The sequence below is a fragment of the Balaenoptera borealis genome (assembly GCF_965194805.1).
Source record: "Balaenoptera borealis genome assembly, chromosome: 19".
NCBI lineage: Eukaryota > Metazoa > Chordata > Mammalia > Artiodactyla > Balaenopteridae > Balaenoptera > Balaenoptera borealis.
Window position 1 is genome coordinate 61,378,492 of NC_138878.1, and position 24,566 is coordinate 61,403,057.

General features: G+C 52.6%; 2 protein-coding genes and 1 long non-coding RNA gene across 8 annotated transcripts; 2 read left to right on the forward strand and 1 right to left on the reverse strand.

Moving 5' to 3' along the window:
- Nucleotides 1-1,190: 1,190 nt before the first annotated feature.
- Nucleotides 1,191-5,075, forward strand: EMP3 (epithelial membrane protein 3 (MAM blood group)). 2 transcript variants are annotated; one of them, XM_082368694.1, is made up of 5 exons: nucleotides 1,191-1,493; nucleotides 2,491-2,583; nucleotides 2,821-2,923; nucleotides 3,809-3,949; nucleotides 4,800-5,075. In XM_082368694.1, the coding sequence occupies exons 2-5, from the start codon at nucleotides 2,506-2,508 to the stop codon at nucleotides 4,967-4,969; spliced, it is 492 nt and encodes a 163-aa protein (XP_082224820.1). In that variant the 5' UTR covers nucleotides 1,191-1,493; nucleotides 2,491-2,505; the 3' UTR covers nucleotides 4,970-5,075. The 2 variants fall into 2 exon arrangements, with proteins under 2 accessions (XP_082224820.1, XP_082224821.1); XM_082368695.1 differs by having other exon boundaries at nucleotides 1,373-1,493; nucleotides 2,423-2,583.
- Nucleotides 5,076-6,397: 1,322 nt separating this feature from the next.
- Nucleotides 6,398-24,368, reverse strand: TMEM143 (transmembrane protein 143; the record flags this gene model as incomplete). Of its 5 annotated transcripts, none has more annotated exons than XM_082368642.1 (8): nucleotides 6,398-7,497; nucleotides 8,131-8,320; nucleotides 13,225-13,504; nucleotides 14,624-14,751; nucleotides 16,259-16,453; nucleotides 22,110-22,214; nucleotides 23,567-23,807; nucleotides 24,174-24,332. In XM_082368642.1, the coding sequence occupies 8 exons, from the start codon at nucleotides 24,194-24,196 to the stop codon at nucleotides 7,283-7,285; spliced, it is 1,377 nt and encodes a 458-aa protein (XP_082224768.1). In that variant the 3' UTR covers nucleotides 6,398-7,282. The 5 variants fall into 5 exon arrangements, with proteins under 5 accessions (XP_082224768.1, XP_082224769.1, XP_082224771.1 ...); XM_082368643.1 differs by lacking the exon at nucleotides 24,174-24,332 and adding an exon at nucleotides 23,901-24,018; XM_082368645.1 differs by lacking the exon at nucleotides 23,567-23,807 and having other exon boundaries at nucleotides 24,174-24,368.
- On the forward strand, nucleotides 7,491-8,883 carry LOC309617072. The gene is made up of 2 exons (XR_014237743.1): nucleotides 7,491-7,584; nucleotides 8,678-8,883. It is a non-coding gene; the product is annotated as an uncharacterized lncRNA (long non-coding RNA).
- Nucleotides 24,369-24,566: the final 198 nt, after the last annotated feature.

Consider the following 24,566-nt stretch of genomic DNA (forward strand, 5'->3'; position numbering starts at 1 on the left):
TGACATTAAGTCCCTGGTACTGCACTTCTGTTTAAAACCCTCTAGTGGTTTCCAACTGCACTTAGAATAAAATCCAAACTCCTCCTCTAGGCTTCAAGGGCCCTCTTTGATTTCCCTTCCTACCACTCTCTCTCGTTCCCTATGTTCTGGCCACACTGGCCCTTCTGTCTGCTTCTCAAACAACCTGAACTTGTTCTCAAGGCCTGTGCGTCCTCTCCCTGCCCCGCATTCAGATGACTCCCGTCTGCAAGTCTCAGCTCAGATGTCACCTCCTCAGAGAGGCCTGGCCGGATCACCCTTTTAAAGTAGCCTCCCATCATTAGCAGTGTCACTCTATTTTATTTCCTTCAAAGCCTTTATCACTATCTGAAATCTATCTTCTTCACTGATGTTTTGTCTCTATCGTCCCTCTCCCTCAACTAGAAGGGAAACTCCATAAGAACAGCAGGGCTCCCATCTGTTTTCTTCATTATTAACTCCTGGTTCATAATAGATGTCCAATGAATGATGAGGAAAGGAATAAACATGTTAGGTGTGTTAGTGTACTGGTATTACCTTATTCGTTTAGAATAAGTATCAGAATTGTTATTATCAGTATTAGTATATTGTCAGTATTATGAGTAGTATTGTACCCACCTCATAGATTAGGAAACTGAGGCTCAGAGAGTTGAAATAATTGGTCAAGGTCCCCCGGGCAGGAAACGGTAGCCCTGGGTTCTTAACTTCCACCTCCTGCCCCCTCCAGAGTTCCACACTTCCCCATTTCCCATCCCCTGACCCCCACCCTGGTGCCAACGCCACCAGCCCTCAGCTCACTCCACGCTGCAGGAATCTGGCCTCGTCCCCCAGTCTCCCATCCCTCTGAGGATTCATTCCTAAGCCCCATCAAGGAAAGCAGACATCAGTCCCAGGACCAGTCCCAGAGCAGAGGCCTGAGAATTAAATCCTCCCACCCCTGATGCTTGCCCCACCTGAGGGCCCCAGCTCTGTTCCCTTCCTTCCGAGGATGCATCACCTCAACCGCAGGAGGGAGCCCCAGAAGATGCCTGTCTGGGGGCAGTGGGTGGGGGCCCAGAGAATGAGGAACCCGAGTGCCTGGGCCCTCCCTCTGGCTGCAGACCTCAGCTGGGTGTGGTGAGGGTGTGTATAAAAGGGTCAGTATATATTGAGAGGAGCAGAGAAAGAGAAACCAGGAGAGTGAGGAGAGAGAGGAGGAAGGAGGTATAGACAGTGAGGACAGGACAGAGAGAGACAAGAGGCAGAAGGAGAGAGAAAGGGAGAGAGGGAGAAAGGGAGGGAGAGGGGGAGAGAGAGAGAGTTCCGGGATTGGAGGGGAGAAGGAAGGAGAGAGCAAGAGGGGAGAGGGAGGGAGGGAGGGAGAAAGGCAGTGAGAGGCGGGGGCCTCGACAGGGTGGAAGGAGGGAGGAGAAGGGCGGGGCACGGAGGCCCAAGCAAGGGACCAGACTCAGCTCTGACTTTTTCCGCCGCGCTCGGTAAGTTTCCAATCCGTTATTCAGACTGGGATTTCTTTCTTTTCCTGGGTGTGCAGCAGTTTGGAAAGGAGACCCCAGCTTGGAAGAAGCTTGGAAATCCTTGTAATTTAAGAAGTGATCTCTTCGCACTTGGGGTGGAGACTTGGGAAGGGGTGGAGCCCGGCAAAGTTTGAGGGTTCCCAACAGTCTCCCCACCCGAAAACTTCCTGCCGTTTTTTTCCTGTGGCTGTCCATTCCCCCCGAGGACCCTGAGGTCAGGGCTTTTCGTGAGAACAAGCAGAGTCTGGGGACCCTTCAGCCACCTCCCCCCACCCCTCTCCCACCCTTTCTGGACACTTGAAGGGTCATGGGAAGCTGGCTCCTTCTCAGGCCTCTCCCGACTCCCATCACGAATCTTGTCCACTTTCCCTACAAGGTGTCCAGTAGACACTAGTCTGGCAGCAGGGTGGGTGGGGACCTTATGGGCATAGCCAGGGGCTGGGGTTTCCCTGGTGTTTGGGAGGCAAGGGGGCGAGATGAGTCACCGACCAGATGACTCACCAGGTCTCCCTTCCTCACCCCACCCCAGGAGAGGAGTGGGGTGACTCAAGGATGCCTGTTTCTGGGGGTAGACCCCAGATTCTGATGAATCTGAACAGGCGGCAATATGAATTTTCATAACCTGGCCCATATGTGCCTAGGGACAGGGCTCTGAGGAGATGGGGGCCACATTGCTAGTCCTACTCATTTCTGGACCCAAGAGTCCATCCCTGGCCCCCTGCAGGCCCTGGGGAATTCAGGAGTCCGGGCCCCGGGCCTCCAGCCCCCTCCTCCTTCAGACCCAGGAGTCTGGAACCCAGCCTCCTCCTCCCTCAGACCGGGAGTCCGGGGCTCCTAGCCCCCTTTTTCATTAGACCTGGGAGTCTGGACTCAGCCCCCTTCTCCACCAGAATTCAGACATGTCCCCCGCCCCTGTGCCAACCTCTTGACGTGATGGTCTCCTGACGTCCCCACCCAGGCTTCCAACGCAGCCATGTCACTCCTCCTGCTGGTGGTCTCTGCCCTTCACATCCTCATCCTCATCCTGCTTTTCGTGGCCACTTTGGACAAGGTAAGCCTACTGGGAGTAGGAGCCTCTCCTGCAGACTCCCGCCACGCCCCTCCGCTAAAGTCACCCTGGCCCCGCCCCCTTTCTCTAGCCCTCACCCTTCTGAGCTCTGCCTCCACTCTACGTGCCTCCCCCCGGCCCCACTTTCCTACTAAATCCATGCTTTCCCATGGCACCTTGCCCTTTTCCTAACCCTTCCTAGTCTCCCTAACTTTGTCCTTCTTCCTCTGTCCATCCCAGTCCTGGTGGACCCTCCCCGGGAAGGAGTCCCTGAATCTCTGGTACGACTGCACATGGAACAGTGACAACAAAACGTGGGCCTGCAGTAATGTCAGCGAGAATGGTGAGGGGTGAGGGGCATTGGAAACTGGTCTGCAAAAGGGAGGGGTAACCCCAAGTCTCCTCCCGGGACCAAGGATTGGGAACCCCCCAAGGTTTGAGTGGGCGGGTCTGGGTCCCCATGCTGAGTGACCGAAGCTGATGTATGATGACCCATCTATCTGGATGGTAGGGGGAAGTATGCTCATATTCTAAAGAGGATGGGCTAAAAGCCCCACTCCCTATGATTCAGAAGGAGTGGAGGCCACATGCTATAGGTTTAAAGAATGGGGGAAAAGCTCCCAAGATTCTGAGACGATAGGATTATGTTTCCAAAGTTCTAAGGAGACAGGTGTTCTGAAGGGGTGGCTGGGACCAATCTGTCCAAGTTCCAATGGGTTGGACCACATTAAGTTTCTAAAGAGGTGAGGCTGAATCCTTCTAAGGTTCTAAAGAAGTGGGGCCAGGTGCATCTGAGTTCTAAAGGGGCGGAGCTGCATCCATAGAAATTTCGAAGTCAAGGTGAAAGATTAAATGCTTTTTGCCTAAGAGCAAGTAAGAATTTCTGCTCTCACTACTTCTATACAACATTGTACTGGAGGTAGCCAAAGCAACAAGGCAAGAAAAAGAAATAAAAGGCATAAAGATGGGAAAGGAAGAAGTAAAAATGTCTTGATTCCCAGTGAACATCTTTATATAGAAAATCCTAAAGAATCTGCAAATAGCTTCTAGAACTGATAAGGGAATTTAGGAAAGTTACAGGAATTGAGGTCGATATAAGTGATACTACTAAGTACCTAAGGTTGTATGTCTCTAAATGGAAGAAGGGCTGGTGGGGGCAATGATGAGCAAGCAGGTGGAGCTGGAACTCCGGACCTGCTGTGACTTCCACCTCTGTCTCCTATTGCAGGCTGGCTGAAGGCGGTACAGGTTCTCATGGTGATTTCCCTCATCCTCTGCTGTCTGTCCTTCATCCTGTTCATGTTCCAGCTCTACACCATGCGGCGAGGAGGGCTCTTCTATGCCACTGGCCTCTGCCAGCTTTGCACCAGTGAGCACTGATCCCTGGGAATTGAAGGGAAGGGAGGAGGCCTGTGAGGATGTGTGTGTGTGGGGTGGGGGGTGCTGAGAATGGACATCTGATGAATGAAAACAATTCTCAACAACCCAAAGACCACCTGAGCTTCCTCCCTTGGCTACCTCTCTGCCCCAGGGACTTAGGGGAGTTGTAGTTTTCAGTGACTTGGTGGTTTGTGGTGTGCAGCTCTGAGTTATGGGGGAACTGGCACGTAGGGCTTCAAGGACCCAGGGCTGGGGAAGGGGGTGTGGACAAATAATTTAGATCCCAGGGATGAAGGTGGGCCAGCAGGGATAGGTAGCTAATTAATACCCCAGGGGAAAACTCTGAATCATAATAGTAGTGGTCTTATAATGTCAGCCAGCTGCTGTTTCTTGTGGACCTACTATGTATCAGACACTTCAGGGAGTTTTACGTACTTTTCAGTTTTTTGAATTCAGGTGCAAAGGACTAAGTTAATCATAGTCATCAGTTTTGGGGAACATTATCTTTCTAGGTTCCCTCTTGTTCTATTAATTCACTATCTGTGAGCTTGGCTTGTAGAAAGGTGCTCAAAAGTATTTCTTGAATGGATGGATGGATGAGTAGGTATTTTCGTCCCATTTAATGGATGAGTAAGGGGGGCCCGAAAAAATTAACTAAATTGCCCAAGGCCAGTCTGCAGTGGCCCCGAGGCACGGCGCTGGGGGAGCGAACCACAACTCCCAGCAGGCAGCGGTGCTGCGCACTCGCCCTTCCGCGGCTTCTTTGGCCCGTGGGTTGTTGGGAAATGCAGTCTTCTTGTGCGGGTCCTGCGTGACGCGTGGTTCCCATCCCCCCACAGGCGTGGCGGTGTTTACCGGGGCGCTGATCTACGCCATTCACGCCGAGGAGATCCTGGCGGAGCGCCCATCAGGGGGCAGCTTCGGTTACTGCTTCGCCCTGGCCTGGGTGGCCTTCCCCCTCGCCCTGGCCAGCGGCATCATCTACATCCACTTGCGGAAGCGGGAGTGAGGGCCGCGCGTCCCCTTGGCTCCCCAGCCGGCTCCCGGCCCCTCCACCTCACCCCGAAGCCCCCACCCCGCCTCCAGAAAATAAAACCATTTAACCGCTCGTTCTACCTTTGCCTCCTTCCTTCCTTCCTTCCTCTGGGACCCAGGCTGCTCGTGCCCGATCTTTCCTGAATGGGGACAGCCCCCATCAGCAGCAGCTTGGCCTTCAGAACGTCCAGCTCCAGGCCCCCATCTCTCTCTAACTTGGGATACAGGAGCCCGTGGTCCCAGCAGCCCTTCTTCCCCTTCCACAGACCTGAGGCCCCCGGGCCCTTCGGTCTCAAAACTCAGGATTCCTCCCAAGACTAGACCTTCAGACACTTCTAGGTAAGAACAAGGAATCCGTGTTTCCAGTCCTCTCTCCTTGGCCAAGGGTCTCTCTCTCTCAACCGGCGAGGCTGTGTGTCTTGTTCTAGACTGTTAGACAGGCTGGGACCTGGGACCCTTTGCTACCTTGCTTGCACCTGGACAAACATTTCCTCCAGCTACAAAATACAAAGAAACTATAAGGGACTAACTGCGTGCGTGTGCAGTTGAGGCAAATTCTGGACAACAAGATACTAAGAGACCAAAAAGCCCAGCTGCCACTTCTGAAGAACCAGGAGCAAAAGCAGGGTACTATGCATGCCCCCTGCACACAACACCGAAGGGGTGTGCAAAACACCTAAGCCACCCCTCCGGCCCGACCCCTGGACACACCCCTACCCTCACCCCATAAAAGGGACTAGCTCACCCCACTTCAAGGGAAACTGTTCTCGCTCCCCCCTGCTGCAGCAGGGACCCCAATAAAGCCTTGCCTGAATTTCTTATCTGGCCTCTGATCAATTTCTATTGATTAAGGAGGCCAAGAACCCTGGTTGGTAACAGTTGGTCTCTCTTTTTTCTCCCTCTGACCCTTCCTCTGAGAAGACACTTTTCCATTTCCCTCTTGGAACCCATCCCCTCTTCTTCCCCGACCCTCTCCAAATGCTGCCTCTAATCTATATGACACCTTAGTAAAAATTAGATGACACCCCCCCCCTTCTCCAGGCTTACTCAACCCCACATCAAGACACATGTGGGAAGGGGAGAGGCTGGCTTTTACACCAACCCATCCCCTGGCTGTGTGTCTTTGTGCAGTGAACCATCTGCCCTATCTTCCGTGTTCAGAGGACCCAGTCTTTGGGGGAACCAGGGCTCCGCTCAGGAGTCAGGTCCTCCCTAAGATCCTCTTCTGTGACCCACAGCCAATCTATTTCACCAACTCCAAGCCTAGTCTCTCTCTAGGACTACAGCTTTCTTTGCCCAGGACCCACCCAAAATGCATCCCCCCAAGACCCAGAGTCTCTTCTTTCCAGGATTCCAATGCCTTCCTTCTCTCCAACCCCTGCGGCTACCCCACTCATCCAGATTTATGAAACATGATTTATTCCTTTGGGAGAGGGGACAGGGGAGAAATTGATAGACCAATAAATATTGCACAGGCCACTGGTGGAGGCAAGATCCAGGCTGAGGTAGTTTCTGTAGAAAGGGTGAGGGACCTGGGCAGGGAAGGCACCTGAGTTTTGTTGTTGGGGCCTGAGTGGACGTGAGCCTTGGGGTGAGGATAGTTTCTGGTTCCTCCTGGCCCAGCCTTCTGCCTGGCACAAGGCTCCCAACCCCTTCAGCCTGGACAAGCTGATCGACAGTTGACCAAATGGCCTGCCTTATAAGTAGCTGCAATTGATAGAAAGATCAGGTCTTCTCTAAAAATTCTGATTGGTTGCTTCCATGCAGGGACAACTGGCTGCCCAAGGTTGGTGGTGCCCAACAGCTGTCATTGGCGGTTTGCCAGAGAACCGGGCTAAAAGGCTCTCATTGGACGTGGGCTGGAGCTCTGCCTCGGTGAACACGATGGGCAGTTTGCCCGGTACAGGCTAAAAAGACAGTGATATATAGCCTCGAGAGGGCACAGTTTAACAACTCTGCCTGGTGGTTTGTAGCGTTGCACAGCTGTGATTGGCTGGCACCACGTTTAAATGTTTACGGTGGGGGGGGGGCGGGGCGGGGGACCAAGATGGAACAAAAGCAGAGCCAAAAAGCTTTGATTGGCTGTTCATCCGAAGAGGGGGCCTAGCAACAGCTGGCTGCCTTGATGGGCGACTTTGTTTAAGAAAACAGAGTAACGTTAAGTAGTAATAAGTAACTGGAAGTTGTGGAGTGTTGAAGCATCGTAGCCGTGATTGACGGCTTGTCGAGGAGGAGGCGGAGCTTAGTTCCCAACCTGCTGGCTGGGCGGGGCGGGACAGAGAGGTTTCTATAAGGGGTCGTCAGTGCTGGGTGGTGCGGCCTTGGGGGAAGTGATAGTAGCCAACAGGTCTAGTTTGGGGAAACCCGGGGGCGGGTACATCCCGATGCTGGGGGTCAGGGCTTGCAGGTGGGCCAGGGCCCGAGTGCCGTTGAAGGCCACGTCACAGCCTGACTGGGCTAGAAGCCAGTTCTCCACCTCCGACTGGAGCCACTGGCAGGTCTCTGCAGAGGGAGAGGCAGGTGTCCTGAGGAGGTCAGACACACCTGGAAGGACTGAGAGCGCGCAGCAGGGAGGGTGCAGCACGGCGAGTAAGAGGGGTCTGGGTTTGGGAGAAGCCTAGGGGAGTGGGACAAAGCCTAGGAGGCTCAGCTTTGGGGCTCTCATCTGGGGACAAGCCAGGGACTCTTGTTCAGGGGAGGGACCACCTGGCGCTTACACAGGTAACAGATAAGGCTGTCTTGTAGGAAGTGTTTGGGTTCACGTATAGGAAGAGGCGGGCGGGGAGTGGGGAGCATGCCACAACAGGAGCCTGATCCAAGACTCCTACCGAGGTTGAGGTTAGGAGAGGGAGGTCACCCCAGGGAAGAGCAGAAGCTGGGTCAGGGGTCCCGACTGCTGAATCGGGTTCACCAGCGCGAGCCGGGACTGGGAGGTGGGCATCGTGGGGATGGTGTCTCACTGGCGCAGGGCCACTTGGGACTAATGGTTGTCTCAACCCGGTAGGGGCAGGGTGGAGTTTGTTCCACGTGGGGCCACGTCTGAGCCAGGCAGCGTTGGGAAGGGGCGGGGCCTCGCGGGGGCGGGGCTGCAAAGGGGGCGGGGCGGGGTGGGCCACCTGGCACTCGCAGTCCTACCTTCCGGCTGGCCCCGCGCCCCCCGGGGCCGCCGGGCCAGGAAGCTGTGCGCCAGCAGCGCCTCCTTGGTGTGCTCGTCCTGCGCGCGCAGGGCCAGGGCGCTGAGCAGCTCCGAGTTGTTGGACGTGCTGCGGTAGTAGAGCATGTGCGCCAGCTCCAGCGCCTGCACGCTGCGCCGCTGTCCGAACATCTGCAGGCCAGACGAGATCCGGGAGGGTCAGGGCCGTGCTGGGGCTCCACACCCCCATCCAAACACCCCCCCCCCCCACCCAGCACGCACCGTCACCCATATACACACCCCTGGGTCACTTACGCTGGTACAGCCCTTCCCGAGGGCTCCAGGGACCTCCCCAGACCTCTTCGGTTCAGGTCCCCAGGACTGGGGCCTGGGTATTTGTATGTTTAACCCACATGCTCTCGCCCCTGGTTTGCTCCTCTGAGCCACGTATTAATGGATGTGTTCGAGGATTTCCGGACCATAGGAGTTTTAGTCTGGGCACTTTTTGTTACTATGATTTTTTTTTTTTTTTTAATCCTTATCGTCTAGACACATACTGAAGTGTTTCCAGATGATGCGTGTTGGATCTGCTTCAAAATAATCCAGCGGTCGGGGAGGCGGTCTTTAGGTGAAACCTGATTGACTGTTGCTAACTGCTGACGCTCGTGCTGGCTACAAGGGAGCTTATTACACTATTCTATTTCTGCATCTGTGTGAACTTTTCCATAATTAAAAAAAAGGTTTTAAATGTTAAATTGTCAAAGAGAAGTGTTAACGGACAACAAATACTTGATAGCCGTTTTCAGAGAAGAAGGCAGGGAGGGCCAGGTCTGGGGCCCAGCTGTCTATTGGCTGCCCCCCTCCCTCACCTTTGGCCCCGCCTCACCTGGACCCCCTTCCCCACCCTTGTTGTCCCTAAGGAGGGAAATGAGACCCCACCAGTGCCCTCTGGGGCTCACATGCAGAACCTCCACCCAGATTTCTCTTCTCATCCACCAAATGAGTTCAAGGCTGCTGGGTCCTGCAGCCCACAGGCCTGGATGCCAGCCCCATCTCTGCCCCCCTCCAGCCGTGAGGCTGTGGCTAAGACCTGAGTCCTCGGGCAGCGCTGTCTGTGAACCAAGGCAGATGACAGGAAGTGCTCCGGAAGTTAATAGAACACTTGGCACAAAGGCTGGCCAGTCACAAGCATTGAAACATTAGCTACACATATTCGTCCACACCCCTTGCTGGATGCTGGTCCTTGAAACACAAGTATCTTCTGCCCATAGAGTGTTGCCCATCTTACTCGGAGACCTAAGGTGAAATGCCTCTGAAATGAACACAGCCCTGGAAGATCGCTGAAATGGCCAGCACAGTACCAATGACATGCTCTGTGTGAACTGCACTCTCTTCTTACAAGGCCAGCACAGTTGGTTTATGTCCCCGCATTGGAACGAATCTCCATTTCTTTGGTTGGAGGCAAGATGCAGGAATTGCGTGCGTTCCGGATTGTCTGGTATGAAAAACACGTTGGGTTGTGTGCCTCTTTCTGCCAAGCTTATGGAGTAGAATTCTCGCAGGTTAAGTGAGCAGGTCGTGCCACTCCGCGGCACGCAGATGAGGCCAGACCTCCCCCTGGAGAGGGCTCACCACTGGCCACCTGGATGTTCCCTTCAACGCGGCCCACGCTGAGTGTGGTGTCTCCTCTCACCCAGCTCCCGGCGCAGCTTCTTCCTCCCCTGGGGTCCCTATCTGGGGTGGCCCCACCATCTAGCCCATCACAGGCCAGACCTCGGGCACCATCCTCGCCTCCTCCTCGCCAGCCTGTCAGGATCTGGCTCCAGCCTCCTGCCTTGACTTTCTCGGCCGGGTCCCCTCCCCTCCAGCCCACTTAGTGCACAGCCCCGGCCTCCCCCCCGGCCTCAGTCTTCCCCACTCCTGTCTGTCTCCGCATAGCCCCGGGACTGACCCTGCTCCTCCCCTGCTCACAGCCCTCCCATGGCTCCCTCGTGCCCTCAGAGAGTCCAAACTCCATGGCCTGGCCCCTGAGGATTTCTCCCACTCACCTCCTGCTTCTCCCCTCTGAACGCAGCCCGCACTGAATTAGTCAATTAACCCCGAGCATTGCCCTGAGCACACCCTGCTCTCTCAGGCTTCTGGGCCTTGGAACAGGCCAAGCCAGCTCTAGCTGTTCCTGGGAAACACTCACTGCCTCATTGTCAAGGTTCAGGATGGTCGTCGCTTCCCACAGATGGGCAGATGCATCCTCGGGTTCCTGCAGGGCCCACTGCGACCTCCGTCAGGCACGTGGCTGTCTGTTCGTGTGCCCCGCACCTCTCCCTCCAGGGCAGGACCGGCCCTGCGGCATCTCTGGGATGCCAGCTCAATAACCCTTCTCAGGCTGCCTCACGGGCCTCGCCTGTGCCGGGCTGAGGGGGCCCCCAGTGAACCAGAGTACAGCAGGAGCCTTCTCAGCCCAGGAAGTCTGGGAGGGCTTTCTGGAGCCTCTGAGCTGAGGGTAAGGGCTGAGGCAGGGTTGGTCAGCCCGATAACGGGGATAGGACATTTCAGAAGGAAGAACAGCATATGCAAAGGGAGAGAAGAAAAGAGAAGCGGGGGGAGGAGCTACAAGTATATTTTGGTGGAGCTGAAGCTGGGAATTGTGTCAGATGAGGCTGGGGAAGTAAGGTCTCCGATGCCAAGTTGTGAGCAAGGGAGAAGCAGGGCCAGCCCCGGGGCCAATGGGGATGGGCTGGAGGGAACCAACGGGGGGGCTAGGAAGAGGGTCTGAGCTGGATCCAGGAGAGAGGAGAGGAGATGGGCACAGAGACTTGGAGTGGGAGAGGCAGGAAGGACGGGCTGAGGACTGACGGGTTGGGGGGCAGGGCCAGGGCGACTTCCAGGGGTCTAGCCAGTGACTGGGGGACAACGGGGTCAACCACAGATGGAGAACCAGGAGGAGGAGCAGGTGTGGGAGAGATGCTGCCCTCCACCTGGCCAACTTGGCTGCTTCAGGCTGAGCACAGAGCAGCCCGATCTAGGAGATGATGGGGAGCTGCTTGTGGAAACCGCGGAAGTGGACGAGCTCTTTCGGGGGGGGGGGTGGAGGGAGAAAGAGGGACGTGTATCCTGCGGCAAAATCAGCCTCCCAGGTGTTTGATCTGAGCATCTGCCCCAAGACAGGGAACTCGGGAGGACAAGGGGGTTTAGGGGAAGATGCATGCTGTGCGGGCAGCTGGCCAGAGGCCAGGGAGGCCCACATTTAAGGCATGGAGGGAGTTCCCTGGTGATCTAGCGGCTAGGATTCGGTGCTTTCGGTGCCATGGCCCGGGCTGATTCCCTGGTTGAGGAACTGAGATCCCACAAGCCAAATAAATAAATAAGTAAATAAATAAATGATAAAGTTAAGGCATGGAGGCTCAGCCATGTCTAAGGGATGCAATAAATTAACTAGTGAACTGGGTTTTAAACTGGGTGCGTCAGAGCCCAAGAGGCTCAGGACCCTCCATCCCCACGGGCCACTGAGAGGTGGCATGGATAGTCCTCCCTGGGCTAGAACTGTGTATATCCTCCCCAGACCAGCTCGGCACCCTCCCCTCCGTTGTCCGTGGTTGCCACATGCCCTCTATGCTTACAGCCCTTCCATAGCCCCCTGCCCTGAGGCTGAAGTCCAGGGCCCCTGCCTTGGCATTCAAGGCCCTCGCCACTCCCTCTGGGGCCTCGCTTCACCACCCTGCACCCCAGACTCCATCACTCTGAGATCCCCCCAAGCTGTGCTCACCCAGCCCCCTGAAAGGCTCAGTCCCCGCCTTTCAGAGCTTCCCTCCAATCCCACCTGACCCTTGGTTCTAGGTAGGAAGTGCTCCCCCCACCCCCGCAACCCTCTCAGCCAGCGCAGTCTGGTTATTATCTGTGGGATTTATTAACCAGGCTGCCTACGAGCCCATTGGGATGGCTGAAAACAGCTTGAAAACCAATGAACCAGCAAGTGAATGATCGGGCACAACAGACACTTCATGCCAGTCCCCATTCCTGGGGCCAGTGCCAACCCGGGGGAGAATCAGTAAAAGGCAGCCCCTCGAGGCCACCTCAGCCTCGAGACAGAGCTCGCGGCTCAGCAAGCAAAGCACAAGTTGGATTCCAGCCCCCAACTGTCCCTTCGGCCGCGCATCCTTGGATGCTGAACAACCTGCACAACTGGATGAGGCGGCCCTGCACTCACGTGTAGCGGAATCAGGAAGGGAGCTTGTTAACAATACAGGCCCCGGTCCCAGAGTTTCCAATTCAGTCCATATGGGCTAGAACACAGGAGGCTGCGTTTATAAAAGAGCTCCCCTGGTGATAGTGACACCTGGCCAGGATGGGGAAGCCCAGCCTCAGGAGACAAGAGCCCAATCAGTCATAATATTAGTAATAATGGTAATGGCGAACTCTCATATAATACCTTCTGTACTATGTGCCAGGCTCTGTTTTCCGCACTGTATGCGTATTAATTCATTTAATCCCCACAACAACCCTCACTGTCATCTCCACTTTAAAGAGGCACAGAGAAGTTAAGCAGCTTGTTCAAGGTCACACAGCTAGGGACTTCCCTGGAGGTTCAGTGGTTAGGACTCCACGCTTCCACTGCAGGGGAATGGGTTCGATCCCTGGTCGGGGAACTAAGATCCCACATGCCACGCGGTGCGGCCACCAAAAAAGAAAAAAAAAAAGGTCACACAGCTAGAACACGGTAGAACTAGATTCAAACCCAGGCAGTCTGGTTCTAAAACACACACCCTTCCCACGTCACTAAGCGTGCAGTGAGTGGCTGTGAACACTTGTGTCCCACTAGCCACGTGCCAGCCCTGCATCCAGTGTTCCTCACAGATTCACTCATTTCCTCCTCACAACAGCCCTACCAGGCAGGTCTTGCTATTATACCCATTTTCCAGATGAGGAAATCGAGGCACAGAGAGTTCAAGAAACCTGCCCAAGGTTGTGTTGAGTAAATAAGGAAAGGAAAGGAAGCACAGCACGAAGCAGGAATAATCCACAAAAAGAGAAACAAAACGATAGGGTGGCCTGACCTGGCTGAACACCAAGGAGCAGGCTTGGCGGGGTGGGCCGCTTACCTTGGCGGCCCGCAGGCCCATGAAGGCAGTGAAGAGCAGCAGCAGCAGGGAGGTGGCCATCTTGAGGTCGGAGAGCACCACCATGCCCACATTGACGAAGAACACCACGCCCGAGACGACCAATGTGACATTGAGCATGGCCCGCTGTAGGGTGGGCGTGCGCACCTTCAGCTCGGGCAGCAGCTGCTCCAGGCCCTCCAACGGCATGTCCTTGAAGCTCTTCAGCACCAAGTGCCCCCGCTTCGTTCGGGCTGCTAGCACCACCCGCTTAAAGTATCTCCTGATGGCCAGAGATGGAGGGGCAAGGATGGTCAGGACCACCCCAGGGAGCCCCACTCCAACCCTAGGACACTCTCTCTGGCTCTGTAGTCACAGATGTAGATGTAAACTGTAGATGTAAAATGATGTAGTCATCATTTTAAAAGCTAAGTAACAATGGTGGGAGGAAAGTCAGACATAAGTGTCCAACAATAAGGGATCAGTGACATGATACGATCCCTTATTATTGGACACATAGGTTGCTTCTGATTTTAAGAACTTGATAAATGAGAGCTAAGATTCTTTAATTATCTTTTTAATTATTTTTTAATTGAAGTATAGTTGATTTACAATATTGTGTTAGTTTCCTGTGTACAGCAAAGTGATTTAGTTACACACGTATATATGTATATACTTCTATTCTTTTTTTTTAATTTTCCATTATAGTTTATAACTTTAGTTAATTTTCAAATTCAAATTCTATATATATTTCAGAGTATCTGCTAGGTGCCAGGGAGTGCTATTTAGCTCTGGAGAGACAACACTGCCTTTGTGGAGCTGCCTTTGTGGAGCTTATAGGCCAGCATGAGAGACAGATAATTAAACACAGAGTCTGCAAGTATAAGTATCTCCTTGGAAGAGAGTCCTGGAAGTGGAATTACTGGTTTAAAGGATATAAGAGACTTTTTGTCTTTGGTTTTTGTTGTGTTTTGTTTTTGGATTCGTGACCGTATTTGATACACTGATTTCCAGAAGGATTGGGTGATTGACAGGTCCACTGGCTGACTGTGAGAAGGTCTGGCTCTCCTGACCCTACTCTGTATTTGAATATCTGTTAAAAACATAATGTTCATCAGAATCCTGGCGGTACCAGTTTTTCAGAATGTGGTCTTCCCTCTCTGAGCCTCAGTTTTCCTCATTAGGAAAATGGAGAAAAATGTCTTTACCCTTTCTCTTCCCCTGGGAATTGTAGTTCTTACTTCTCCTTGGAAAGAAAAGGCAGTATTTGATTCACCTCTCCCCCTTTCTTGACTTCCCACCCGGGTCCCAGACACCCAGATCCAGACACTGACCTGTCAGTCCCCTCTCGACTCTAACCTTGCTCCCTCTCGCTGCAGCTGGGGAACAAGGGCCGCCTCACCTCTCTGCAGGGGGCGACCTGAAGAAGCCACGCTTGGAGCCCACGCTGGACTTACGGGGCATCTGCCCGACTCGCTGGCCCAGGGCCCAGAACTGCATGTAGATATACTGGTCCAAATTTATCGTCACCTGCCAAGGGGGAAGAAGGAAACAGGGGCAGCTGAGCATAAGCTGGGGTGTGAGTGCGGGATACTCGAATTAGATGCCCCTGCCCTGGATGATCCCCTGCCCCCCACTTCCCAGGCTTATCATCACCCAGTGTGTAGGCAGAACAGCCATGTATGGTTGTTCATGTTGTATACTGCACAAGGGCACAACACCCAAGATGGTGCCATTCACGTCACAGTCATCTTTATTACCGTATTTCCTAGAATCTAAGATGCCATTGATTTTAAGATACTCTATAATTTATTATTTTATGAAGCAACTAAAAGGGAAAATATATTGCCAATTAAACTATTTCACACTACCCCTTGTAAGTCACATCCCAATTTCAGAGACAGTAAAGTATGACTTCGGAAAAAAAGCACATCTTAAAAATCACTAAAATAGGGGCTTCCCTGGTGGCACAGTGGTTGAGAATCTGCCTGCCAATGCAGGGGACACGGGTTCGAGCCCTGGTCTGGGAAGACCCCACATGCCGCGGAGCAACTAGGCCCGTGAGCCACAACTACTGAGCCTGCGCGTCTGGAGCCTGTGCTCCGCAACAAGAGAGGTCACGACAGTGAGAGGCCTGCGCACCGCGATGAAGAGTGGCCCCCACTCGCCGCAACTAGAGAAAGCCCTCGCACAGAAACAAAGACCCAACACACCCAAAAATAAATAAATAAATTTATATTAAAAAAAATCACTAAAATGTGGAACTTTGGCAGATTTTAGTATTTTTATTATAATTTTGTTGACTTTTTTTTTTTTTTGGCCGCACCACATGGCTTATGGGATCTTCTTAGTTTCCTGACCAGGGGTGGAACCTGCACCCTAGCAGTGAAAGTGCTGACTCCTAACCACTGGACTGCCAGGGAATTCCCTAATTTTGTTGACTTTAATGGTGAGTATTTTGTACTGATATTATTTATTATAGTCAGCCCTCCATAACCGTGAGTTTCACATCATTTATTCAACCAACTACGGCATGGAGAAAAAAATTTTTTAATTCCAGAAAGTTCCAGAAAGCAAAACTGGAATTTGCTGTGTACCACCAACTACTTTACATAGCATTTACATTGTATTAGGTATTATAAGTAATCAGAGATGACAAAGTGTGCAGGAGGATGTGCATATATATATGCAAATACTATGCCATTTTACATAAGGGACTTGAGCATCCGGGGATTTTTATATCCACAGGGGTCCTGGAAACAATCCCCCCCATACCAAAGGACAGCTGTATTGGTTTTCTGGCAGATGGTGATAAAGTCTCTAGTCCTAAGAAGACCTGTATCTTATGATACTTTTCCAACAGATGGCAGTGAAGTGACCTGAGAAAGAGGTGCCTTTTTCTAATTCACCAAAGGTGCCACAAGGGCTAGTGCCCTGTGTTCAGGACTACAACTCCCGGCAGCCTCTGCTTCCCAAAGGCTCCACCTCTACCCCAAGGCATCCTGGGAGTTTTGGTTCTCCTCTGGAAGACAAGCACCTGGACCTCATCCTGAGGGTGATGGACCACCAGAGCGTAGGCCAGGGTGTCCTCTGAGAGCGGGGAGAAGTTGGCCTGGGCCAGCAGGGGCTCCAGAGCCCGAAGCACCTCCTGTTCATTGGACAGACGCTGGGGGTCTGTAAGTGAAGGCTGGTCAAGGGTGTCCCTGTCAGGGTTGATGGGGTCATACAAGGCCTGAGGAGAGAGTCAGAGAGAAGAAAAATGAGCTAGGTCACTGCATGAGGGATTGTGGGTACACATAAGGATGTTCCTGGCCCCATCCTTTAAATGATGGGGTATCCCATGGCTTGATTCTAGGCCCTCTTTCCTTCTCTTCCCTCAAGCTCGCTCTAAGTCGCCTTGCCATCCCCATGCCCTTAAACACCACCTCTGCGCAGATAACTACCTAACCCACATCTCCATTTCGGACCTCTCCTCCAAGTTCCAGACCTAATACCCATTTCCAGTGCATGAGCTCTGTCTTCCTCTTCTGCCACAGTAATAGAGGTGAAGGCGGCCATGGGGCTGCCCAGATGGACTACATTTCCCATCTTCCTCTGAGAGGCTAGGTGTGGCTAGGAGAATTCATCAACAGAATGTGAGCAGAAGTGACAGGTACACCTCCTCCCTCACTTCTTGCCCCCCTGCACTTTCCACTCTTTCCTTGTTCTACCAGCTTAGAATGCTCTTCTGCCTACAACCCAGTGCTGAGCCCACAGAGATGAAGATAGTGCCCTAAGGGGATGGCAGAACAACAAGATGGAAGGAACCTGGGTCCCGGCATCATCTCATGTGGAACAGAGCTGCCTATACACCCTGGCCCACTTACCACAAGGCTGTTAAGTGGGAGAGAAAGAATCCTCCACCTCCTTTAAACTATTGCCTTGTGGGGTCTGCTTGTTACAGCAGCTAAGCCTTTATAGGAACTAAACAAACTCTCCACTTGACATTTCTTTAGGGATGTCACAGTTGCCTCAAATCCAACATCAAGCCCACAAAATAACATCCTCTAATCCCTATCTTCCAACAAAATAACCATTCTAGATGTCCCCTCCCAAAGGTACCAGACCTAAATTGTACCATTGTAGATGCTGCAGACCTAGACATTTATCATCTTTTCATAAGGAAATAAAGGGTATAGAACAGCACCATCCAAAAGAACTTCCTGCAATGATGGAAACATCTCCATGTGCACCATCCAATAGGTTGCAGCTGGCCACAGATGGCCACTGGGCACTTGAAACGTGGTGGATGCAATTGAGGAATGGGATTTTAAATTGTTATTTAATTTCAATTATTTCAAATTTACACAGCCACGTGTAGATAGTGACTATCATATTAGACAGCCCCAGGCTAGGGTAAGGGGTGCTTTCTTCTAATTTGCACACAGACCCTGGTATAGACATCAAGGTCAGTGTGGACATCCACTCACACAGACTCTCGCCTTCACAGTCTTAATTCATCCCTGCACAGGGGGGAGAGCGTCTGACTCACGATCGTCCCCACCACCCCCCTCTCAAGCCTTCTATGTCCCACACTGGGGTCCTGAAACTCCTCCCCAAACATGATCCCTCCCCAATTCCCCCCCCACTCCACCCCATGGCGCCCCCCATCTTCTCCATCTCAGAAGAGGCCAAGCCCATCCTTCTGGGTGCTCAGGCCCAAAGCCTTGGGTCATCCTGGACTCCTCTCTTTCTCCAGCCCATCAGCAAATCCTGATGGCACCACATTTGGAATATTGATAGATCCAGAATCTGACCACTTCTCACCCCCTGGACTGTTGTGGTGGCCTCAGCGCGGGACTCCCAGCTCCCAGCTCCCATCCTCACCCCCAGTCTGTTCCCGGCACGGCCACCAGAGGGCGCCTGTTGTAATTTAAATCTGCTCACGCCTATTCTCTGCACAGAACCCTCCCCTGGCTTCCACCTCACCTAGAGTCAAAGCAAAGTCCTCACTGTGTCCCACAAGGCCCTGCAGGATCTGGCCCCAGGTCCCCTCTTTGACTTCATCTTCAGCCCTGTCCCCTTTGGGCACTCAGCTCTACCCCACCAGCCATCTTGCTGTTCCTTACGCACCATGCACACCCCTGCCACAGGGCCTTTGCACTTATCGTTCCCACAAATCTCCATATGGCTCACTCTGGCCTCCTTCAGGTCGCTGCTCAAATGTCACCCCCTCACTGAGGCCTTCCCTGACTACCCTACCTAAAATTGCAAAAATACCTCTGATTTCTTTTTCTTCTTAATTAGGGTTACCAGATTTAGCCAAAAAGAAATAAAATGCAGGACATCAAGTTAAATTGGATTTTCAGATCAACAACAAATAACTTTTTAGTTTAAGTATGTCCTATGCAATATATAAGGATTATATTACATGGACATAATTATACTTAAAAAAAAATTCATAGCTTAACTGAAATTCAAATTTAACTGGGTATAGAAGGTTGAATACTGTCCCCTAAATATTCATGTCCCCCTGGAACCTCAGAATACAACCTCGGGCTTCCCTGGTGGCACAGTGGTTAAGAATCCGCCTGCCAGTGCAGGGGACACGGGTTTGAGCCCTGGTCCGGGAAGATCCCACATGCCGCAGAGCAACTAATCCCGTGTGCCACAACTACTGAGCCTGTGCTCCAGAGCCCACGAGCCACAACAACTGAGGCTGCATGCTACAACTACTGAAGCCTGCGTGCCTAGAGCCCGTGCTCCGTAACAAGAGAAGCCACAGCAATGAGAAGCCCACGCACTGCAATGAAGAGCAGCCCCCGCTCACCACAGCTAGAGATAGCCCGCGTGTGGCAACAAAGACCAAATGCAGCCAAAAATAAAAAAAATAAAATAAAATAAATTAAAAAAAAAAAAAAGAATACAACCTCATTTGGAAATAGGGTCTTTGCAGGTATAATTAAGGTAAGGATCAAAGTGAGATCATACTGGATTATGGTGGGCCCTAAATCCAATGAGAGTGTCCTTATAAGAGACAGAAAAGAACACACAGAAAAGAAGGCAATGTAAAGATGGAGACAGAGATTGGAGTGATGTGTCCACAAGCCAAGGATTGACAGCACCCACCAGAAGCTGGGAGAGAAGCATAGGATGGTTCCCTTCCTGCAAGCCTCCAGAAGAAACCAACCCTGCCAACAACTTGATTTTGGACTTCCAGCCTCCTGAGCTCTGAGAGAATAAATCTCTTGTTTTACACCACCCAGTTGATGGTAATTTGCTATGGCAGCAGTAGGAAATGAGTAAACTGGGTGCTCTATACTTTATCTGGCACCCCTATCTATGGTACTTAGCACCTCTTAACATATTTTACTTCTTTACCTTGTCAAAGGTCTGTCTCCCTCACTAGAACATGACGCCATGAGGCAGATACACACATCTCAGGCTCACCGCTGTGTCCTGGGGGCTGGAACCATTCGGGGGACACAGTAGGCGCTCAGTAAATATCTAGTGAGTGAATTCAATGAATAAATGCGTAGGAGAAAGGAGGAGCAGAGAGAGGTCACCTGCCAAAGTCACCCGCACGCCTAGTGAACGACAAAGCTGGTGCCTGAACTGGGGCTCTTCTTGTTCTTTGCCTGGTTCCTCAAGGGACTTAGGTCACCAGCAAATGGTCACCCAGTGTGTCTCACTCACCTTTGGTGCTTCTACCCAACCCTCTCAGTGTCTCCGTTTAAAACCTGCTGCCTCAGTGAGAATGTGTGTCTTCACTGTATATGCTTTCTGTTTCAATATATTTAAATGTTTATATAATAATATATTTTTAAATAACTTTTTAAAAAAGTGCTCCAAAGAAGAGCTTGGAGGCCAGGAGACAGGGGTGCAAATCCTGGCTCTGCCACTTGGGACCTGTATGATCTTGGGCACATCTGGGCCCTCTTGGAGCTTCAGTTTCTGCTTCTGCAAATGGGGCTGATGGCAGCTGCTCCTCGGTTCTGCAGGAAGGAGTTGCTGAGCCTGACACAGAGGGGCCGATGTTGCCCCTCATCAAAGCAAAGAGGAGAGCTATAGGGGGGCAGGAGCGGTAAAGGGTTAACTCGGCAGGCCTGGGTTGTCCAAACCCTGCACATTCCAAAGAACTGGTGGGCTCCTGGGAGGGAACCTCTAAGCCCTTGGACTATCCTGCCTGATGAGAGTATCTTGGTTTACCAGGGGCTTGGGCCACACCCGATAGTCTATGCTAACAATGTGACTCATGGTGGGGCCATAAAGTAGCAGTTTGACCTCTGGTGGGGCTGGAGACTAAGTAAGTAAGATCAGCCACGTAGGCGGTCAGCCACGCCTGCCTGACCAACCACCATAAAAAACCCTGGACACCAAGGCTCAGGTGAGCTTCCCCGGTGGGTTATCACCCACCCTGCGTGTTGTCATGCATCACTGATGAGAGAATTAAGCACTGTTCCGGTGACTCTGCTGGGAGAGGACAACCGGAAGCTCTCACCTGGTCTCTCCTGGACCCCGTCCCCTTGCCTTTTTCCTTTGTGATTTTGTCTGTTCTCCTTTCGCTGTAATAAACTAGGACTGGGAGCATAACAGCTTTTCTGAGTTCTGTGAGCCCCTCGTGAAAATCAGTGAATCTGAGGGTGGTCTTGGAGACGCCCAACACAAGATCGTGGAGAAGGAGGAGGAGGGTGCTGAGAATTTGGCTTCCACCGTTTCCTGGAGCTCTACTTCTCTCTGATTGCTCCTTATCCAGCCCCCTCACTGCTTCCAGTTCCCCTCCCCGACCTCAGGACTGGCACTCACTCCTCAGGACTAATCCCCCTGGTGGCTGCATGTAGCACCATCTAGATACTTCCAGGGTTATTTCTTAGCCCAGCCCCTTCCCTTGACCTCCAGCCTGTGGGCATTCAAGTCCCTCTCTCTACCGGGCTGTCCAATAGGCAGCTCAAATTTCTGAGTCCAAAACCGAGCTCTCAATCTTCCCCATAGACCTGTCTCCTGCCCCCCACTCTGTCTTCCACATCTCGGTAAGTGGCAGCTGCATCCTTCGGGAGGAGCAGGCCTGAACCGCTGGAGGCCCCCTTGACTCCTCTCTCTCTCAAGGCCCCGCCCACACAGCCGAATGCTGATGCCTTCGGACCACTAGCAGCGTCTGACCACTTTTCACCACTTCCACTGCTATTACCCTTGTGGGAGCTGCCATTATCTCTCACTTGGACAAACATAATAGACTCTTTAATAGATCTCCCTGCCTCTGACCGTCTGTTCCCTACATGGCAGCCAGAAGGATCCTATTGACACCCGAATCAGCTCATGACCCTCCTCTGCTCAGAGCCCACCTGCAGCAGCTCCCAGCTCACATAGCATAAAAGCCAAGTCCTCTGCGTGGCCCACAAGGCCAGGCACAATTTTCCCCCACTCCCTCTCTGCTCTCACCTCCTGCCCTCTCTCCCTCCAGCCAGTGGTCCCATTGCCATTCCCCCAACACTCCAGGCCCTCTCTCACCTCAGGGCCTTTGCACTTGCTTTTCGCTCTGCCTGGAATGTCCTTCCCCAGGCACCCATCGGGCTCGCTGCATCGCTTCACTCAGGTCTTAGCTCACCTGTCACCTCCTCAGAGAAGCCTTCCTTGACCACCCTGTCTAAAACAGGTGCCCTTCTCGTCCCTCTCTATTCCACTTTCAATAGCACTTACAACTCCTGGGTATCATATTTTATAATTATTGATTTATCATCTCCCCAACTGGAATGTCACCTCCACAAGGGCATGGCTTCATTTGTTCTGCTCACTGCTGCACTGCCGGTGCTTAGAACAAGGCCAGGCTCCAAGTAAGCGCTCAGAGAATTTTTGCTTAATGAATGGATAAGCAAACAAGGATGACGGGGCCAGAGGGGCCCTGTCCTCACCTGCAGCTGGGCCAGGATGTGATGGTAGTGGAACAAGGTGCAAAAGTTCACATGGGTCACGAACTCCTCCAAAGCCGCCTTCTCCGCAGGACTGGAATGGAACTCCTGTTACCTCGGGAAGCAAAACTTCTCTTTAGGCCTCTCCCTACTTCCTCATGGGGAGGAATTCTTTCCTGGGCAGCCCAGACAGACAATCAGAGCTCTGGGCTCTTTAAAATTTGGACGTTTTTTAGAAGGGACAAGGGTTGATCAATTTCACTGGCCAAGAAACTGAGGTAGCTCCAGAGAGTGAAAAACAGATGGCTCGAAGAGCTAGATGTTCAAGTTCCCGCTTTGACACTTACTGACCAGCAGTCACTCCTTATTTGTGTGCCAGGCACTGTTTGCTGTCATGATATCATCCTCTAGAGGATGCAAGGAGGTTGACAGAATTATAACCCTCATTGTTCAGAGGGGACACTTAGATTCAGAGAAGTCACTTGCTGAGGGCTACACTGTCTGTATAAAGAGAAGTGGTGGCCAATCCAGGCCCATCTGACTCCAGAGCACACATATTTAACCACTTTTTTATGCTTCCTATCTCGGTGCCCGGGGTGAATGTCATCACTTCTCTGAGCCTGTTTCCTTATCGGCAGCAGAGGATCATACCCTCTTTCTCAAAAAAGCAATGGTGAGAATGTGATGTGATTATGTGTGTCCGTATATGTACATGTGTGTTTATGTGTGTGTATGTATACTTTTGTGTATGGATAAAGCCCAGCACAGGACTTAGTCCATATAGGTGTTTAATCAATAATTATTAAATGAATGAATGATAATACAGAATAATCACAAGTATGATGGCAATAGTGGGGTAAGCTGTTAGGGTCGAGCAAGTGCCTACTTGCCTCACCCTTGTCCCCGCCCTGCTGTGGAGTCAGACCACTTTGGTTCAAATCTGGGCCACTAGTCATGACCTTGGGTGAGTCACTGCCCTTTTCCTGATTCAGTTACCTCATTTGTAAAATGGGAATGATGGTGGTTCCTCTCTTATTGGGTTGTTCAATAATTCAATAATATGTGGGAAATGTTTAGCACAGTGCCATATAATAAGAGCTCTGTGTGGTATCATTATAATTATAGCTTCGTGGGTATAATAATTATTATTAGGCAGTAGTAATAGTAATGATGAGGATGATTATTCTACTCATTTTGTAGAGGGCAAAACCATGCCCCAGTGAGTGCTTGTTCCAGCCCCCAGAACAAGCTAGAGTCTGGAACTGCTGCTGTATCTGCATCTCAAAGGTCAGTCCCCTGCATTACAACTCACTCCACGCCCACCTGGGCCTATAAAGGGAACAAGAACTACAACTCCCTAGGGGCGCCAGGGCAGCCCTCTATAGCATGAAGGGCTGTACCGCCGCGAGGCCTGCCGGGATTCGTAGTTCCCAGGCTCTTGGACCCGGGACGGGCGGTACCTTTATCAGGAGGCGGAGCAGCTGCTCTTTGGAGAACGGGATGAACCGCTCGCGGTACTGCTGGGCCCAGTCGCGGGGCTCCGTGGGGTTCCACATCTTGCGGTACTCCCCCATCTTGGCCGCCAGCGATGACAGGGCCCGGGTGTGGCCGAGGAGCGCGGGCAACAGGGGCCATACTCGGACCCTGGATCCCCAGACCCCTCGGGTCACATGCAGCATGGCCAGACCCTTTCCCCGCAGCCTAAACGAGGGAAATGGGCATAAGTCAAAGGTCATCTGGGGGTAAAGCCGCCCTCTCCACCTCCGTGTCCCAACTTCCAGGGGCCGTTTCTACCTCAGGAAGGGCGCAGAGCCCATCCGCCCGCCTCGTAGGCCCTCCTGTCCGTCCCCTCCCACACTGCTCAGTTGGCCTGAGTCCTAGGCAGGGGTCAGAGGTCTTCAAGTCCTGGAGCGTATTGCGGGCCCAGAAGCCCTGTGGTGGCACAACTAGTCTCTGCGGGGTCTAGGCGGCAGGTGGATCTTAAGAGCATATGATATGCTCGGAAGGCTACATAGGGGTGCAGGGCCGCCCACCCCCGGCCAGGCAATCCTTCACCCTTTCCCTCACCTTAGCCAACGTTCGACTGTCATTGAGCCTCCTGCGCATGTGCAGAAGAGCGTCCTGGTCCTTCGAGGTTCGGCTTCAGTCCGCAGTAAGACGCATGCGCAATGCCTGGGTCATTGAGCGGGGTCCATTTTCTTCTTCTAACGCCCTGTGTCGACTGCGCACGCGCAATCTGCCTGCCTTGCTCCACAACTCGCGTTCCTTGGACTCGGCGCATGCGCTGCAGAAGTATCTCCTTGTCCAAGAGCTTCAAAGGGAAAGGGGCGGGGCGGGCGCCAGACTCCCGGGACTTCTGGGACGGTGCAGGGCTTCCGCGCGCAGCCTGCCAACGGCGGGCGGCCCAACGTCCGCTGAGGCCACGCCCCTGCTCCTGTCAGCTCCAGAGTAGGCGGGGAA

What these genes read in the sequence shown, in the direction of transcription:
- EMP3 (XM_082368694.1), top strand. Translation starts at nt 2,506, where the DNA reads ATGTCACTCCTCCTGCTGGTGGTCTCTGCCCTTCACATCCTCATCCTC. An exon ending in TCGTGGCCACTTTGGACAAG is followed by an intron (nt 2,584 to 2,820) that starts GTAAGCCTACTG and finishes TGTCCATCCCAG; the next exon opens with TCCTGGTGGACCCTCCCCGG. An exon ending in CAGTAATGTCAGCGAGAATG is followed by an intron (nt 2,924 to 3,808) that starts GTGAGGGGTGAG and finishes CTCCTATTGCAG; the next exon opens with GCTGGCTGAAGGCGGTACAG.